The sequence below is a fragment of the Poromitra crassiceps genome (genome assembly GCF_964638095.1).
Source record: "Poromitra crassiceps genome assembly, chromosome: 17".
Lineage (NCBI taxonomy): Eukaryota > Metazoa > Chordata > Actinopteri > Beryciformes > Melamphaidae > Poromitra > Poromitra crassiceps.
The window spans coordinates 20,135,867-20,153,355 of NC_139635.1; the positions used below are offsets into that span (position 1 = coordinate 20,135,867).

The window sequence follows — 17,489 nt, forward strand, 5'->3', positions numbered from 1 at the left end:
TTAACAAGTTCAGCTATAGAGCGCCAAAGTCGACGTCACTTCATGCATTTGAACGCTCACCAAAAGATTTCATCCAACCATTTATTTTCCCATAGACATTTGGTAAACCGCTTATAAAAATAGCTGTACTTAGTCAAACTAAACGATTTAGCTATTTAGAATCAGGAGAGAGACCATAGAACATTTCACTCCGACTAAAAACACACAAAGAAACAATGTCGAAATCATATATTTTTGTAATCCGCTATTCTTTTTTTTTTTTTTTAGTTTTGGTCTGAGTGAAATGTGAGGAAGTGACATCGACTTTGGGTCTCCATAGCTGAACTTCAGCACTACTAGGGGGCACGGTGGCTCAGTGGTAGAGCTGTCGCCTCACAGTCAGAAGGTCCTGAGTTCGATTCTCGCCTGGGACACTGTGGGCGCTGTGGTTGCGTTCCCCCCCATATCCTCAGTGCCTACTGCCCAGGTGGGGTATCTCGTCGTAAGGGCCTTTCTCTCTGTGTGGAGTTTGCATGTTCTCCCCGTGCTCCCCCAGGGGGTTCCTCCGTATATAACCCCCCCACTAAAAACATGCAGAAGATCAGATCGTCATCGTCATCCGACCAGTGACGACAACACCCGAAGTTGGTCCCCGGGCGCTGTACGAGAAAGCGACCACTGCTCCTGGCCTGCCCCCCCGGAGGAAAGGACATGCCTGGATGGGTTAAATGCAGAGGACACTTTTCACCGGCCACCGTCAGCATGAGTGTGTTGTGGCCGCATGCATGTGTTGTGGTGTTCGTGTGACAATAAAAGACGGGGCTTGTCCCGTTACGAGAGAGAGTTTACTGTGCCCTTTCACCCAAAGCCCCACACTCCGGTCCTGATTGATATACTGCTTGGTGTGAGATAATGGGAGAGGAAGGATGAGTGGGTGTGTTATCTCTATAGGCTGTGCTCAAAGTGTATAAAACAGATGGCTCTTAGTGGAGTGGAGGTGAGGTGAGGTTAAAGCCAGAGATACCAACAGCTAAGCCAGGGGCGTTCCAGCATAGAGAATTAGGAGGTGGGCCACCTCAGTCAACTTCTGTGCCACCTCCGTCTCCAGACAAAACTCTGACAGGTGTCCTCATGGGGGGGGGAAACGCTATTTTCTAACAAGCGTTGCACTCCAATTTAATGTTAGATAATATTCTTTAATAGTTATTTGTTTAAGAAAGCAGCCTTCGGAGTACCTTTGCACAGTCAGATCGGTGCACAATCATCATAGAAAACGTCTATTTCCATTCCAGCAAAAAGAAAAAAAAATAATAATAATAATAAAAAAAAATTATATTATATTATATTATATCTGTATCTAGGGATGCACCGATCCACTTTTTTTCAGTTCCGATCGGATCAGATATCTGAATTTGGATATCTGCCGATATCGATATTATTCCGATATCATCGCTATTTTTTCTTGACTATTCACCATGCCCACTTTTTCTCTCTTCCGCGTTCAACGCAAACGTATTTGTTCTTCCGGTTCAGCGCTAGTTGCCTTCTGTGGCTAATATTAGCAGCTAGTTAGTTATGTTATATGGCAGTAAAATGCCACTGAATGACCAAATTGATAACTTTTAACCATTTCGAGTAACACTGTTTCCATACGGATCACCAGCGTTAGTTTGTTGTTTATAACGTGGCTATATTCATAACGTTTCTATCTCGGATGCGTTATTTCGAATCGCACATAGGTTACGCCAAACCACACATAGGTTACGCTAAAACGCACAAACGCACATAGGTTACGCCTCAAATCGCACGCAACCTATGTGGGTTTCAGGACGCAACAGCCCCGACTCCACTAACGTCATCTTTAGAGCACAATATTCCTGGAATGCAAGTTTAACTAAACAGTTACATGTCCTCTGCATTCTACATAAAATTAAGATATTACGGGTTGTTTTATTTTGTATGTTACATACGTATTGCCCAAGATATGTTAGTTTATGGGGGAGTAATTTTGCCACTTTAGGAGGGGAGTGTGCGCGGCCATTTTGCCTGCGGGGTTTTTGGCAAGTCAAAACGGAAATACTATTACGAAATGACGTAATGCGGAAGCGTCCATGTGTGGGCAAAGAATAAGGTGAATACAGTACAGACAAACAGACCCCCAGTCTGTTGTTGAATCTGTTCACCAACAGTTTGCAGGCTATTCACTTGGCCCTATTCAAATGAATGGGAAGTTAAAAATCTGAACGCTACAAATGCGTCCAGCTGTATCTGATCATGGTGATGATAATATTTCTATTTTCATATTCTGGTTTTCATGGTGGCCATCAAGCGCCGAATACCCCAAACTGTGCAATGTTGCTTTAAAAAGGGAACCACATTGTTATTGTATTTTATTGATTTCGTTGAACCTTTATTTAACCAGGCAAGTCATTGAGAACAGATTCTTATTTACAATGGCGACCTGACATCACACTCCAAATTCAAACCGACGTTACCGTTAGGGGTGTGCCACCTTAGGCACCTCACGATTCGGTTCGATTACGATTCAGGGTGCTACGATTCGATGATTAATCGATCATTACGATTAATCACGATTTTCGATGCATCTTTTTCCCCATACAGGATTTCTTTGTCAGTATCTTTTTCCCCATACAGGATTTCTTTGTCAGTATCCATTAATTAAAGTAAACAAACAAATTTACCTCCATTATCTTTTATTTAGATCAGGGGTGTCAGACTCATATTAGGTAGAGGGCCGGATTTGTTCAACTGAGACCTCATGGGGGCCGGATTTTTTTTTTTTACTAAAATCAATTCGACTCATTTACCCATTTACTTCACAAAAGAAATACTGCCCTTTCCATTTCTCTTGAAACTGCCTGCATTCCGTGTCAACCTTTCTCTTTTTCGACAGCATCTTGTTGATTCCTTTGTTTTTTGGTAGGTAGCCGAATGCGCGATTCAATTCCAGCGTGGCATCATGGCGGCTTTGTTTACACCTGATGACCTACTGACATACTTCCTTGTAGTGCAGGTTAATTAACTTATGAATGAACTCTTAGCTTGCTTATTAGCCACACGTAGTTCATGATAATGGGGTGCGAATTTAATAATAATAATCATAATAAAAAAAATAAAAAAATAAAATTGGTCAGGAAAAGTAATCGATAATCGAACATTTTGGATTTTAATCGTTACGTCTCATCACGATGCATCTAAGAAACCATTTTTTGGCACACCCCTAGTTACCGTGCCAACCCCCTAATCAAACTGTAGTGTAGCCCTCTGGCGTGACGGAGCGTGGCAGCTGACAAACTGCTACCAAAACATAGTTGCGAGAGAAGTTTCCGCCCGACACTGGTAATAATCTGTAACTGCCAACGTGTAGTGCCCCGAGCCACTATTTACACAACAGTAATGACTCCCCCTCCCTGCCTGCAGGGCGCAGCACGCACTCACACGCTGCTGGATTCAACTCAACAACATTATTCACCTGAGCATGCTGCTGTCATCAGTGGGATTAGTGTTAAACGTATCCAAATACATCCTCCCCTAGGCAAACACGCATGCATGGCCTTTAGCCAGGCTTTCCCTGCTCGACTTTAGCTTCACACCTGGGAGTCTCTCAGGACAACTGTAGACTTCAGTGGCATTCATTTTGAATAGAATATTGGCTTAGTCTTATTTGTCGGGTAATTCTACTTAAACCATTACCTCTTACCTGCCCCAAGCATGGGCCGCGGCCAACTGGTGGGCCGTGGAGGTACTGCAGGTGGGTCTACCAACAATCCTGATTTTTACGGGCAATCAAATGGCTCATTTTTTAAAGCTAGAGTGACGATACTGCAACTACAAGACCTAAGACCTAAGGCATTCATTGGTACCAAGCATGGCAGGCTAGAATGTCTGAAGTTAAGTTAAGCTATCCTTTATTTATCCCCATGGGGAAATTCATCCTCTGCATTTGACCCATCCTCTACTAGGAACCTTCCTAGAACTAGGAGCAGTGGGCAGCCGCAGAGCAGCGCCCGGGGACCAACTCCAGTTCTTTTGCCAGTGTCTTTGTCAGGGGCACTGACAGGAGTATTAACCCGAACATACATGTCTTTGACAGGAGTATTAACCCTACCATACATGTGACAGGATTATTAACCCTAACATACATGTGTTTGACATGAGTATTAACCCTAACATACATGTCTTTGACATGAGTATTAACCCTAACATACATGTCTTTGACATGAGTATTAACCCTAACATACATGTCTTTGACAGGAGTATTAACCCTAACATACATGTGTTTGACAGGACTATTAACCCTAACATACATGTCTTTGACAGGAGTATTAACCCTAACATACATGTGTTTGACAGGAGTAGGAGTATTAACCCTAACATACATGTGTTTGACAGGAGTAGGAGTATTAACCCTAACATACATGTCTTTGACAGGAGTATTAACCCTAACATACATGTCTTTGACAGGAGTATTAACCCTAACATACATGTCTTTGACAGGACTATTAACCCTAACATACATGTCTTTGACAGGAGTATTAACCCTAACATACATGTGTTTGACAGGAGTAGGAGTATTAACCCTAACATACATGTGTTTGACAGGAGTAGGAGTATTAACCCTAACATACATGTGTTTGACAGGAGTAGGAGTATTAACCCTAACATACATGTCTTTGACATGAGTATTAACCCTAACATAGATGTCTTTGACATGAGTATTAACCCTAACATACATGTCTTTGACAGGAGTATTAACCCTAACATACATGTGTTTGACAGGACTATTAACCCTAACATACATGTCTTTGACAGGAGTATTAACCCTAACATACATGTGTTTGACAGGACTATTAACCCTAACATACATGTCTTTGACAGGAGTATTAACCCTAACATACATGTGTTTGACAGGAGTATTAACCCTAACATACATGTGTTTGACAGGACTATTAACCCTAACATACATGTCTTTGACAGGAGTATTAACCCTAACATACATGTCTTTGACAGGAGTATTAACCCTAACATACATGTGTTTGACAGGACTATTAACCCTAACATACATGTCTTTGACAGGAGTATTAACCCTAACATACATGTGTTTGACAGGAGTAGGAGTATTAACCCTAACATACATGTGTTTGACAGGAGTATTAACCCTAACATACATGTGTTTGACAGGAGTAGGAATATTAACCCTAACATACATGTGTTTGACAGGAGTAGGAGTATTAACCCTAACATACATGTCTTTGACAGGAGTATTAACCCTAACATACATGTGTTTGACAGGAGTAGGAATATTAACCCTAACATACATGTGTTTGACAGGAGTAGGAGTATTAACCCTAACATACATGTCTTTGACAGGAGTATTAACCCTGAGTATTAACCCTAACATACATGTCTTTGACAGGAGTATTAACCCTAACATACATGTTGTTGATGGTGGGAGGAAACCGGAGCACCTGGAGGAAACCCACACGAACACGGGGAGAACATGCAAACTCCACACAGAAAGATGGGACGGACCGGGGTTCGAACCCGGGACCTTCTTGCTGTGAGGCAACAGCGCTAACCACTGAGCCACCGTGCCGTCAAGGTAAGGGGGCTAAATAATGCATTTTTAGAATCTCTCTATTTTCCCAGCCTAACGTTGGCAGGTATGCATTTTCCACAGGCATTTTGGATACAGCGTACACAATGGCAGTACACACAGATAACACACACAGTGACAGTTCTACTCAGTTCTACTCAGTTCTTACCTGGTCGGCCACCCTGTAAACCTCCGTCTTATCGCTGCAGTCGCAGAGATAGTAGTGGACCCGGATGGCTCCCCTCTCTTTAGCCTGGCGGGCGGTCTCCTTCATGCCCTCCTGGTTAATATCCCACAGCACCAGCGCCGTGCCCAGACCGGCAAACTCCAGGGCCATGAGGCGTCCGATCCCGCTGCCCGCGCCCGTGATCAGCACCACCTCGCCCGCTACGTTCTTCCTGGAGGCCGGGATGAAGAGGCGGAGGAAGGCCTCCACATTGTACCAGAGCGAGAGGAGGAGGACCTGCAGAGTCTCCAGGAAGAAATTCATGGCGCCTGACGGAGAGGGAGATCTGGAGAGTGAAGAAAAAGAGAAGTGAAAATAAAAACGTGAGAACGGAACCAAGAAACATAAATCGACATTTTTGAACAACTGTACCACAACTTCCGCTTTCAATGCAACATGAGGTACTTTGGTCCCTCTCTGTACTCTTTACAGTTCAGAATTGTTGTGTAATAATGACAGTTTAGATGCCTTTTTGCTTTCCTTTTTTGAAAAGGAAACGTGTCACTAAGCACATGAATGGTGTTCCAGTCACACTTTCAAAAACATGCTGCCAAGCCAGGTTGGCCAATCAATCAATATCTGTTCCTTTGCCAGATGTAGTGAGGCTTGGCAGGGCCTACTTAAGCTGGAGCTTCATTGAGACCGGCCTAAAAAGTGTATTCATTCATTGAGTTGGCTTCATCTAACGCTATGGATAGACTCGTAGTCGCCACTATTTCCCGGCTGTGTCCACAGCGCCGCGGGCACCTAGGACATCATTCAGGTCAGTCAGGCTGGCGTCGTCAGACACCTCACTCACACTACTCCTGGGTGCTATCCAACTTAATCACGTGTCAAGTGTCGAAAATACTTTTCTACAAGTCATGTCTGGTCTGTAAAAAGATCTATTGTTGCACGTTTGTCCTACTCAGGAGGCACATTTACAACAAAAAGTTATGAAAGAGCCACAATCCAAAAAAAGGCCCCTTTCCTCCTTTTATTATTTTAAATTTGTATTTATTTATTTTAAGTAGGACTTAAAAGAGCCACAACTCTCTATGAAGGAGCCACATGTGGCTCTAGAGCCTCGGGTTAGGACATTTTATTTACGAGGCGTCTCGATTCCTAGGCTCGCCTGCTGCGCGGCCTCGCCTGCCCTGCAGCTCGCATACACACGCAGCTCGGCTGCTGCGTGGCCTCGCCTGCCCTGCAGCTCGCATACACACGCAGCTCGGCCACGGCAGCTCGGCTGCTGCGTGGCCTCGCCTGCCCTGCAGCTCGCATACGCACGCAGCTCGGCTGCTGCGTGGCCTCGCCTGCCCTGCAGCTCGCATACACACGCAGCTCGGCCGCGGCAGCTCGGCTGCTGCGTGGCCTTGCCTGCTCTATTGGCGCATGTGTTTGTGTGATTGCCCTTAACTTTACATGTGCACGTGTGTGTGTGTGTGTGTGTGTGTGTCCCTTAGGTTTACATCAGCGCTTATGACATCATCAGTGATGTCATAAGATGATTTTGCTCTTATGGCATCACTGATGACATCATCTGTCTTATGACATCACAATGTCTCCTATGCCATCATCAGTGGGACAAAAATTGATAGACAAGCCAATATCACCAACCATGCACTGGATATTTTTTAGATACTTCTACTAGGCAGGGGCTCAACGTAATAAGTCTTGACGACATCTATGAATAAATATCTATTTTGCTACTTACGTCTCACAAATTGATAACAAATAGTGATTGAACCTATTCACAGTGGGTTAGGATTATGATGTCATGATTGATGTCACATGCATGTGCACATGCCTACAAATACGGCCTTTTACAACACACATAGCTCATTGTTATAAACAGGGTGTCCTCTGGCGTAGTCGTGGAGGAGGCGATGCGTCTTCTGTTTCTAGTTTAATTGGCGGTAATAGAAGAACTGTGTAGTTAGCATGATCAGCAATAGCTATTTAAGAGCTGACGAGACAACAAAGAAATAAGAGCACAGATACAGAAAGTCAAAGTTCAACAGAAAATCTAAGGGAAAAAAGACACCACAGTGCTTACTGGACAAGAAATGGAATTGGAGGATCGCCACTAATAGTTCAGAGAAAGAAGTTCAAGTTGAAAGAAGAAAGAAAGAAGTTCAGCTAATCATTCCTGATTGGCTGGTTACGATGACAACTACGACTGAGGCAGGTCCCTGATTGGTCCATCCACGTGTGGATTCTGAAGACACCCGCCCCGGGCCGGAGGCCAGACGGTCCGAATGTGAGTTCACGTGAGCGGATGGTTTTAACCAGGCTACTATAATAATAATAATTACGCTACATCAGATAAAGGCCTATAAATGTTTGTAGTGTTTCCAGGCCACTGGCACCCTCTGGCTAGAAGACGGCTTCAGCAAATAACAGGCAGCTTACATTAGCTGACCATTAGTTATCAATAATGAATGAATCATAGTCCTACTACTTTGCTAAGTGCATAATTATAGACGTGCTTTCATAGGATTCCCGACAAAGACAACTGCACTCATTCCATCACCACAGCCCTCTGCACAATGCTGAGTTGTGAATATAATCTCTTCACAGTCAATATGACAATGAACACAGTGTCTTGCTGACATGCTAGTAGTGATAACAACGAAGTTACGCATTTACACCAGAGCTGCAACAATTAGACTAGTCAATTAATTGATTAGTCCATGGACATACAATTAACCAATGAATTAATTGGTTATTTTATTTACTATTCATAGCTTTCAAGGGGCGTTACGTGCTGCCGGGAACGCCCACCTGACGGTCAAAAAAAAAAACTTGTTCATTCTGCTGCCCGCCGAGTCGACTAGTTTCTCACGCCGTTTGTTTTAGAGCTGCACGCTTTGCATATTAAGGACACGTCAATTGACACGCAGCCGCCCCGTGAAGTACTGTTTGAGCGGACGACAGCCCAGGCATCACTTTTTAGCAATAGTCTCACTAATCCCACAGTGGTTTACCTGCTTTTGAGATCTGCAAAAAATAGTTTGCTTCTGTCTCACCCGTTCTCCCTCTCTCTTCACACGCGACGAGGGCTGGGCTCCACAACATTATAAAAACGAGTCCGCACTCCGCACGCAGTCTCTTGTTGTGAAACAATTTCCCCCGAACTGCCATGTGTTGGACAGTAACGTTAACGATAGTTCGGTTTGTTTGAAGTGCCCAAAACGTGTAGTTTGTTTAGATATCGTTCTTTTTCAACGCTTGATAGATGGTCTAAATATTCCTGACTGGAAACTGGTGGAAAAAAGACCGCTTTTTGCTGCAGCTGCGTCTGGAGTGTTCAGCGCCATTGATGTTTTGAGTTTTGACCGCCAGAAGGGGCGTTCCTTGTACTTACGTAACGCCCCTTGAAAGCTATGAATAGGCATCGATTCGCTATCGCCCGCCCCTCAGCTCGCATACGCAGCTCGACCGCTGTGCGCGCTCACTTGCTCTTCTGACATCACAGTGATGTCATAAGAGCAGGTGAACCCGCACAGCGGTCCCTGATCACTGACTGCATCACTGATGACAATCACATCGGCTCTTATGACATCACTGAAGATGTCATAATGCCACGGCCGAGCCCGCCCTGCAGCTCTGCCGCTGTGCGGGCTCACCTGCTCTTATGACATCACTGATGACATCGACAGTGATGTCACTATGACATCATCAGTGGGACAGAAATTTAAACAGAACAAACAGAGAGAGCCCACATTGCCAAATGTAGATAGATAGATAGATAGATAGATAGATAGATAGATAGATAGATAGATAGATAAAGTAAAGGTAAAGTAAAGTCCCAACGATTGTCACACACCTGAGTGTGCGAAATTTGTTCTCCGCATTTGACCCATCCCCTGGGGGAGCGGTGAGCGGCCGTGCTCGGGAATCATTTGGTGATCTACCCCCCAATTCCAACCCTTTGATGCTGAGTGCCAAGCAGTGAGGCAATGGGTCGCATTTTTATAGTCGTTGGTATGACTCGGCCAGGGATCGAACTCACAACCTCCCAGTCTCAGGGCGGACACTCAAACCACAAGGCCACTGAGCTGGTAGATAGATAGATAGAATTTCCTGCTCTGGATCTATCCATGCTGTATGCATTGATGGTTTTACAACCCTGCCCCTTTCATGTGAATGCCCTCATAGCTGGATAACTCCTGTGTTGACAAAGGTTTTGAAACACACAAATAGCCAGATTAACTTATGTCATGAGACTAGCCCATGCACAAACACGAGGCTGAAGTTGGCTCCCGATTCGCAGCTCCCGATTGGAATTTTCCAGTCCACCTTAAAAAGTGGAAAAACTAGGTCATAAACATGCAAGAAATCAATGGTGGAAAGGATCCATTAGAAATCTATGGGAGCTTTATGGGAGAAATAATGGATTAAAAGGGGACATAACAGGTTATATCAACGTTCAATTTTAAGCTTTTAGCTGATGCTCTCCAAATATACTTCGAATGAGAACAGCAAACTAACTTCATTGTAAATAAATCGATAAAGACGCAGCGCCTTCATTTAGGTTGTTTTTTTCTCTTTCAAAAAGGGCGAATTTAATTCTTTAACTTTACTCCAAATCTCAACCTTGTTGGTAAATAATTAACGAGGCATTTGGCAACTCGCCCTTGAAGTTACAGTGGGCCTGGGAGTCCACCACTAATTGATGTCGCCTCATTACATCACTGAGTGATACAGGAGACGAACAGCGAAAAGTGCGAGACAGAGACAATTAGGGAAGGAGAAAGAATCAGCTGATCAGTTATTCACCTGTTCTACTCGGTCCAAATCAATCCACTTACCTCGATATGATCCGTTTGAGCTAAACTTAGCCCAGTGTGTTTTTGCAACAACACTCACGTTATCCCTCTCTCTCTGTTGTTGTTATCAGCTCTTAGTTTAACCGGCTTTAAACAGGGACCTTGACACTCCAGAGAAGCTAATGTCACGACACTAAAAGACGCAGCACGAAGCTGAGAGAAGTCGCATAGACTTTTACTGTGTAGGCGGGGAACGTACCGTAATGTTTGTTTGAGGCGAGGCGGGTAATAACGGCGTCTCTGTGGGGCCGCGCTGTCACAACCGCAAACAACTTGCCCGTTGCTGGCTGCTAGTAGCCTGGAGGAGGAGAAGCAGGATGTCACCTATTAAAGAACCTGCAGGTGGCACGTGATGCGCTCGACCAATCCCCGCCCCGCACATCTCCAATTTCACCGTGGCATGCCGGGACTTGGAGTGCTCTTTGGTATCAAAGTCCGTCTCCACATGAAGACAGACGAGGAAGGGTGGAACCCGTGAGAACCAGAGCGCGCAGTCTGTTTTTGACCAACTTTACAGGAGCAGAGCACAAACAAAAACCACTTGCCCTGACTTTGTTTATTAAATTTAATCAATAGAACTTATAAACATGCGGATAGCAATGAAAAAGTGAAGTGAATAATGTTTTTTGGCATTCACTGAAAAAAAAGAATCATGTGTTCAGTGTTCAGTGTACAGTGTTTAACTTAGAATTCACATCAAGCGCTTCCAGCTAACTAATTTTTACCCAAAATGTCACTTACATTCACCTAAATGCTTTGCTTATTTCTCTCAAGTGAAAACGCATTGCCTTTTTATTTCTCTACAAAAACGGACAGACAACCAGTGATAGGGAATGATTTAAATCAGCCTTTATTTGGACAATCACTAGTTATTAATATATTCATATACATTTTCATTTAAGTTACACACATAGTTATTGTGCATACACAGGCATCAGACAGACGTCATATTCAGATAACCTGTACCTTACATTTGCAGCTCCTCTCTATCTCACACTGTGCCCTGTCAAGGCCAGAATAACAGATAGGTTGAGTCTAGAGAGTAGCCTTCAAGTGTGCGTCAAGACTGGTGTAATCTGATCTGTGTCCTATAAGTATCTTTGACTTTCTGTTTATAAGCCTGTGTATCCATCTGTGAATATACAAGAGTGCATCTCTTGTAATACATCATATCAGACGATTTCTGACTCCTGGCTCCATCTTTTTTTTATCACAAGTGGTTCACTGTTTACCTTTTGGCTGTCAATTTCTATTTTACAACAACCAGTTTAGTATTGATCTACTGTAAACGTATATGTGTGTGTGTGTAACATGCGCTAATGTGCACAGAGTAAAGTCACATAATGGCCTACTGTTTTACTTGAGTAAGCTAATTATAGACACTCTTGCATGCTTAGGCTACATCATTTCTGCATATGTACAATATGTTCTCTGTGTGTACAGTTTGCATGTTACAGTGCAAAGTGCATAGAGGTTGGTTGTTCAGAATGATTAGGCTAACCACTTTTCCAGTAGTGTAAATTCCAATTTATCTCACCAGAGTTCTTCATATTCAGTACTGATTTCTTGGATTGTTTTTCAGTGTGATCTGAAAGAAACATTTAACTTAGAAAGAGAAGACTTTAATATGTAGTAATAGCTGCAGTATGTGTCACATGGTTTGATTTATATTTTAAGCTCCACCCACCCACGCACGTTTCCAAATACCATAACGATGAAAAGTGTCATAAAGGCGGGGGGGTGTGGGGGGGGGGTCACATGGCCTCCAAATCAACAGATCTAAACATCATTCAACTCATATATATAAGTTAAATAGTAATCTGCAGTGGGCTAGAATGAAAGTGAAGCCAAGTAAGTCCAGGAGTATTTCAATCATTAAAGGGAGGGTAGTAGGTAAGAAGTTTGTTATAAATGATGAGGTGGTGCCTACAGTGTTAGAGAAACCAGTCAAGAGTTTGGGAAGATGGTATGATGCAAGTCTCAGTGATAAGGGACAGTTTGAGGAGGTGAGGCAGGAAATGATTCAAGGTATTTCAAGTATAGACAAGTCAGGGCTCCCAGGAAAGTTAAAGTTGTGGTGTTTGCAGTTTGGATTGTTGCCTCGGTTGATGTGGCCACTGACAGTGTATGAGGTTCCCCTTTCAAAGGTAGAAAAGCTAGAAAGGATGATTAACTCATTCATTAGAAAATGGCTCGGAGTCCCACGCTGCCTAAGCAGTGTAGCCTTATATGGGAAAGGCATATTGGAATTGCCATTATCTAGCCTGACAGAGGAGTTCAAGTGTGCTAAGGTTAGACTGGAAATGACTCTCACTCAGTCAAAGGATCCAGTGGTTAGGAGTGTAGCGCCCACAGTTAAAACAGGGAGGAAGTGGAACCCAAAGGAGGCAGTACAGCAAGCACAGTCAGCTCTTAGACACAGGGATATCATAGGTCAGGTGCAGCATGGGCGTGGAGGCTTAGGGTTGTGCATAGGGAAACCTGTGTGGAACAAGGCATCAGTAATAGAAAAGAGGAAGATGGAGTTGAAGAAGTACATAGGCAAGAGGAGGCAGTAAGATGTACTAAGGCAGTGTCACAGGCAAAGCAAGGACAGTGGGTGAACTGGGAGAGTGTAGAGAAGAGAAAGTTGAAGTGGAGAGAGTTGTGGAGCATGGAGGCCAGCAGAATTAGGTTTATTCTAGGGGCTACTTATGATGTGCTGCCATCTCCCCAGAACTTAAATCAGTGGTTGGGCGAGGATGGTGCCTGCCCGTTGTGTTCTAGTGTATGTACACTGAGGCATATACTGTCAGGGTGTAAGGTCAGTCTCTCCCAGGCGCGATACACCTGGCGTCACAACCAGGTGTTGAAATGTTTGGCAGCTGCAGTTGAGGAAAAGCGCCTAGAAGTAAATTCTCTAGTTGCTAGCAAAGAGACTAGACAGATCAAATTTGTATGTGAGGGAGAAAAGATTAGACCAATTAAGGTCAGGCACAAGTTAGGGCAGCTAAGTGTAGGTGGAGCCTGGGAAATGAGGGTTGACTTGAATGAACAGCTAGTCATCCCAGCATATATAGTTAGCACCCGGCTATACGTCCGGACTTGTTACTGTGGTCTGAGGTAGAGAAGAGAGTTTATTTTATCAAACTCACAGTCCCGTGGGAAGATCGAGTTGAGGAGGCAAGAAAGCTAGGTATGCTGAAATGGCAGCAGAGGCAGAGCAGCGAGGTTGGAGGGCTCGAGTGCGGCCTGTAGAGGTGGGCTGCCGTGGTTTTGTGGCAAAGTCCGTTATTGCCTTACTAAATGAGTTGGGCATTCGGGGACGGAGCCTGAAACTTGCGGTTAGCAACATCATGTCTCAGGCAGCAGAACGAGCAAGTGAATGGCTGTGGATAAGGAGGAAACATGCTAGCTGGGGAGCTCGCTAAGGTAAGATTGATTGTTTGTTGTTGGTGTTGGTCATGATTGACGGTCCGCATCAACAGGGCTGAATCATTGAGAGTGGTGGTGTAGTCAGGAATGTCATACCGAACCGACCTAGATAGCTAGGCTTAGATAGTGAGGTAATATGCAGTTGTGCGGTAGTAGCATGGAGGGGGGTGTTTCCAGGACGCTGGATTACACTGTTATGCCTTCTTGAGGTGTCGTGGGCCTAACTTAACGAAACATTGGTGAAGGAAGGTGCCCACTTGAAAACCCCAATGACATGCTTCATACTGCTGTTGGCTAGGCTAGGTAACTGGCGATTTGTGTCTTGTTTATTAGTTTGTTAGCCTGTTAGCTTGTTTTATTCTGGATTGGGCTTCTAAATGTGTTTTTCCTCGGATTTTGGCACAAGGGATAGTAACATCTTGTCCTGTGTATTAATAAATATATATATAATATATATATAGCTTCAGTAAATAAAGATATATATCTTTATTTATTTATTTATTTATTTATTTATTTATTTATTTATAGGCTACTTTAGCTGTTTCAAATGATTTTGTCCACTTCATACAAGTAGTAGTCTCTTACACTTACATATAACTGTTACCTGCAGAGAATACTGACTCAAGAGTCAGCTGCTGGTTGAAACGGCGAGCTCCTAATGCCCTAATGGTCATCAAGAACAAATGGCCTCCAAAAAAGCCATTAGTGGACTTCACAGGGGAGTGGTGTAAACATGCCACAGACACAAAACACCAAGCTCACATTCTGTCAACTGAAACTGTTGTATATCTTGTCTGGCATGCAGGCTTTAGGCCTGTGGTTCTCAACTGGTCCAGCCTCATGACCCACATTTTACCCAGCCTGCCCTCCAACTATGGATACAACCCACAACGTCGTTTGTACAAGCAGCCAAATACAAATACGTTTAAGTGTCCTCTAGCGGTCATGTGACCAGTCATGTGACCTGACCAGAGTTTGGTGAAAAAACCTTGAGGTGTGCGGGATTTGAACATGGGGCTGCTGGCTTGACAGCCGCCTGTCATCACTCAACTGCTGTCTGTACCCCTAGCCCACACCCTAACCCATGGGCGGAAGTCGCGTAGTCGTATTGGAGTGATGCCATTGGTCGTATGAGTTGCTGGATATGTTGCAGTACTTTTTCTCTGCCACTGAGGGGTGGTAGTCTAGCAAACGTGCTATAGAGTATGGTCGTATTCCAGGTGTTGCTGCTTTACATGAAGTGTATGAGTTGGAGGACTTGTTGATTTTTCCTTAGTCATTAAGTCGTGACCCAAATGTCAGTTTTTTAGGCCAATAATATGCTTTTTAAACAGGTTTAAACTGGTGATGACCATGCCCGTTTTTCATTTGAAAAAATGTAGCCTACCTTTGGAGCATTAGTTAGCCCTCTTCCTGACGAGCTATATGAGATTGTACCAATGGATGCCTTAGGCGGCGTTCACACCCAAAGCGCTTTTTTCAGTTAGAACGCTATGGAAATCATGTTGAGAGCGCTTCCATTGTGGAAACGCACGGAGCGTTTTTTTGTGTGCTTCGTTTTGTTTCCCCCTGCAGTCGCGTGCAGTACAGATCAGGACACAACGACCACACGGACGGTAGCCAGCTGGTTTTGTCTGTTTGATGTTGTTGACTGTCAACACATGAAAGCCAGATTATTGCCAATTCTGGCAGCAGCGGAGGTTGAGGATCCCTCTGGGAGGAGAAAAGGTAGGAGGAGTGGAAAAGACGAGCAGGGCGCTTTTCCTCCAAATGTTCAACTTTTTCAGCTTAAAAACACCCAGAGCGCTCCTCCAGAAAAACTAGACACCACCAGCGTTTAAACGCCAGTTGCGTTCCTTGAAAGAGGAGCACGTTTAGCGCGTCCGTATTATTATTAATTAATACACAGGACAAGATGTTACTATCCCTTGTGCCAAAATCCGAGGAAAAACACATTTAGAAGCCCAATCCAGAATAAAACAAGCTAACAGGCTAACAAACTAATAAACAAGACACAAATCACCAGTTACCTACCAACAGCAGTATGAAGCATGTCATTGGGGTTTTCAAGTGGGCACCTTCCTTCACCGATGTTTCGTTAAGTTAGGCCCACGACACCTATAGATGAATTACATCTATGAACATAGAGAATGAATTGCAGAAAGACGCTGGCAGCTCAGATGAGCGCGTTGTGTGTGAACGCCGCCTTATGGTCTTCTAGTTTCCGAGGATCCCAGTATCTTCTCTCTGTGTTTAAAAAACAAGCCAATCATACAGCCTCTGAAAGAGAGTAACGTCGGCTGCAAACACCGGCGTCCTCAAGGAGTAGAACTTTGTTTTCATGCGCACACATCTGCGACCCACTCCAAACGGCCCCCACGACCCACTTTTGGGTCGCAATCTGCCAGTGGAGAATCACTGCTCTAGGCCCAATTCACACACAATCCTTTAGGAATTATTAGTGGTCCGCCTGTAGTCCGGCTGTAGTCCGGCTGTAGTCCGTCGGGGTGGGCAGATCTCACCCCCCCCCCCCCCCCCCCTTTCTACCTTCTCCCCCGCGAACCAGGAAAAGACGATTGTTGAGGCAGACAGGCTTTCACAAACTAACCGGAGGATTTTTATGTTGAAGAGAACAGATATACAGCCACCATTTTTTTGAGAGAGAAGAGAAGAGAAGAGAAGAGAAGACGAGTGAAACAGCAGAGCTGTGCCTGTGTGTGTGTGTGTGTGTGTGTGTGTGTGTGTGTGTGTGTGTGTGTGTGTGTGTGTGTGTGTGTGTGTGCGTGTGTGTGTCAGTGTGTGTGTGTGTCAGTGTGTGTGTGTGTGTGTGTGTGTGTGTGTGGGGCGTCTAGATTGGCCAGCAGAGCGTGACGTAGCGCTGCATCCCCCAAAAGTTGGACCGCCCCGAGCTCTCTCGCTGTACGACCTGTCGACCTCTGTGTGTTTTTCATTTTTCATGCATACCCCTGCGTCGCCCAATGCCGGAGCCTGTCGGAGATGCCTCCATTGACTATGAATGGAGAGGGGGGGGGGGGGGGGGGGGGGGGGGGGGTTGCAATGTGAGCGTGGGATGGTATGTGAATGGGCCCTGAGGCTACATGTGGATTTGTTTAGAAAACTGTAGCGGGCTAGCTAGAACTCTGTTAGCAGCTGTTTACCCTGCAATTGGTAAACAGATGCTAATCTAATCTGTGTCTGGCAGTGGATTTGTTTAAAAACTGTCGCTGGATAGTCTGCATCTTATGTGGAACCCAGGAAGAGTAGCTTATGCTTGCATAAGCTAATGGGGATCCATATAAATAAATCAAATCAAATGCTTTGAGTATAATTATAGGTGTAATGATGCCAGTGGTTCTCAGACTTTTTCACATCAGGTCAGGGGGGACAACTAACCGGACACAAATTAAACACTATTTAATACGATTTCTGCAGGGTCCCC

General features: G+C 44.5%; 1 protein-coding gene across 2 annotated transcripts in view; it reads right to left on the bottom strand.

The window, feature by feature from the left end:
• Positions 1 to 10,914, bottom strand: part of LOC310792130 (epidermal retinol dehydrogenase 2-like) — a 55,466-nt gene extending 44,552 nt beyond the window's left edge. The window contains exons 1-2 of one of the 2 annotated variants that reach the window (XM_083653844.1): positions 10,836 to 10,914; positions 5,766 to 6,108 (exon numbers count right to left, since the gene is read on the bottom strand). In XM_083653844.1, the coding sequence (XP_083509970.1) occupies positions 5,766 to 6,086 (321 nt within the window). In that variant the 5' untranslated portion in view covers positions 6,087 to 6,108; positions 10,836 to 10,914. Of the gene's footprint in view, positions 1 to 5,765; positions 6,109 to 10,618; positions 10,684 to 10,835 lie in introns of those variants that run through there. The other variant, XM_083653845.1, reaches the window with a different exon arrangement.
• Between the last annotated feature and the right edge of the window lie 6,575 nt (positions 10,915 to 17,489).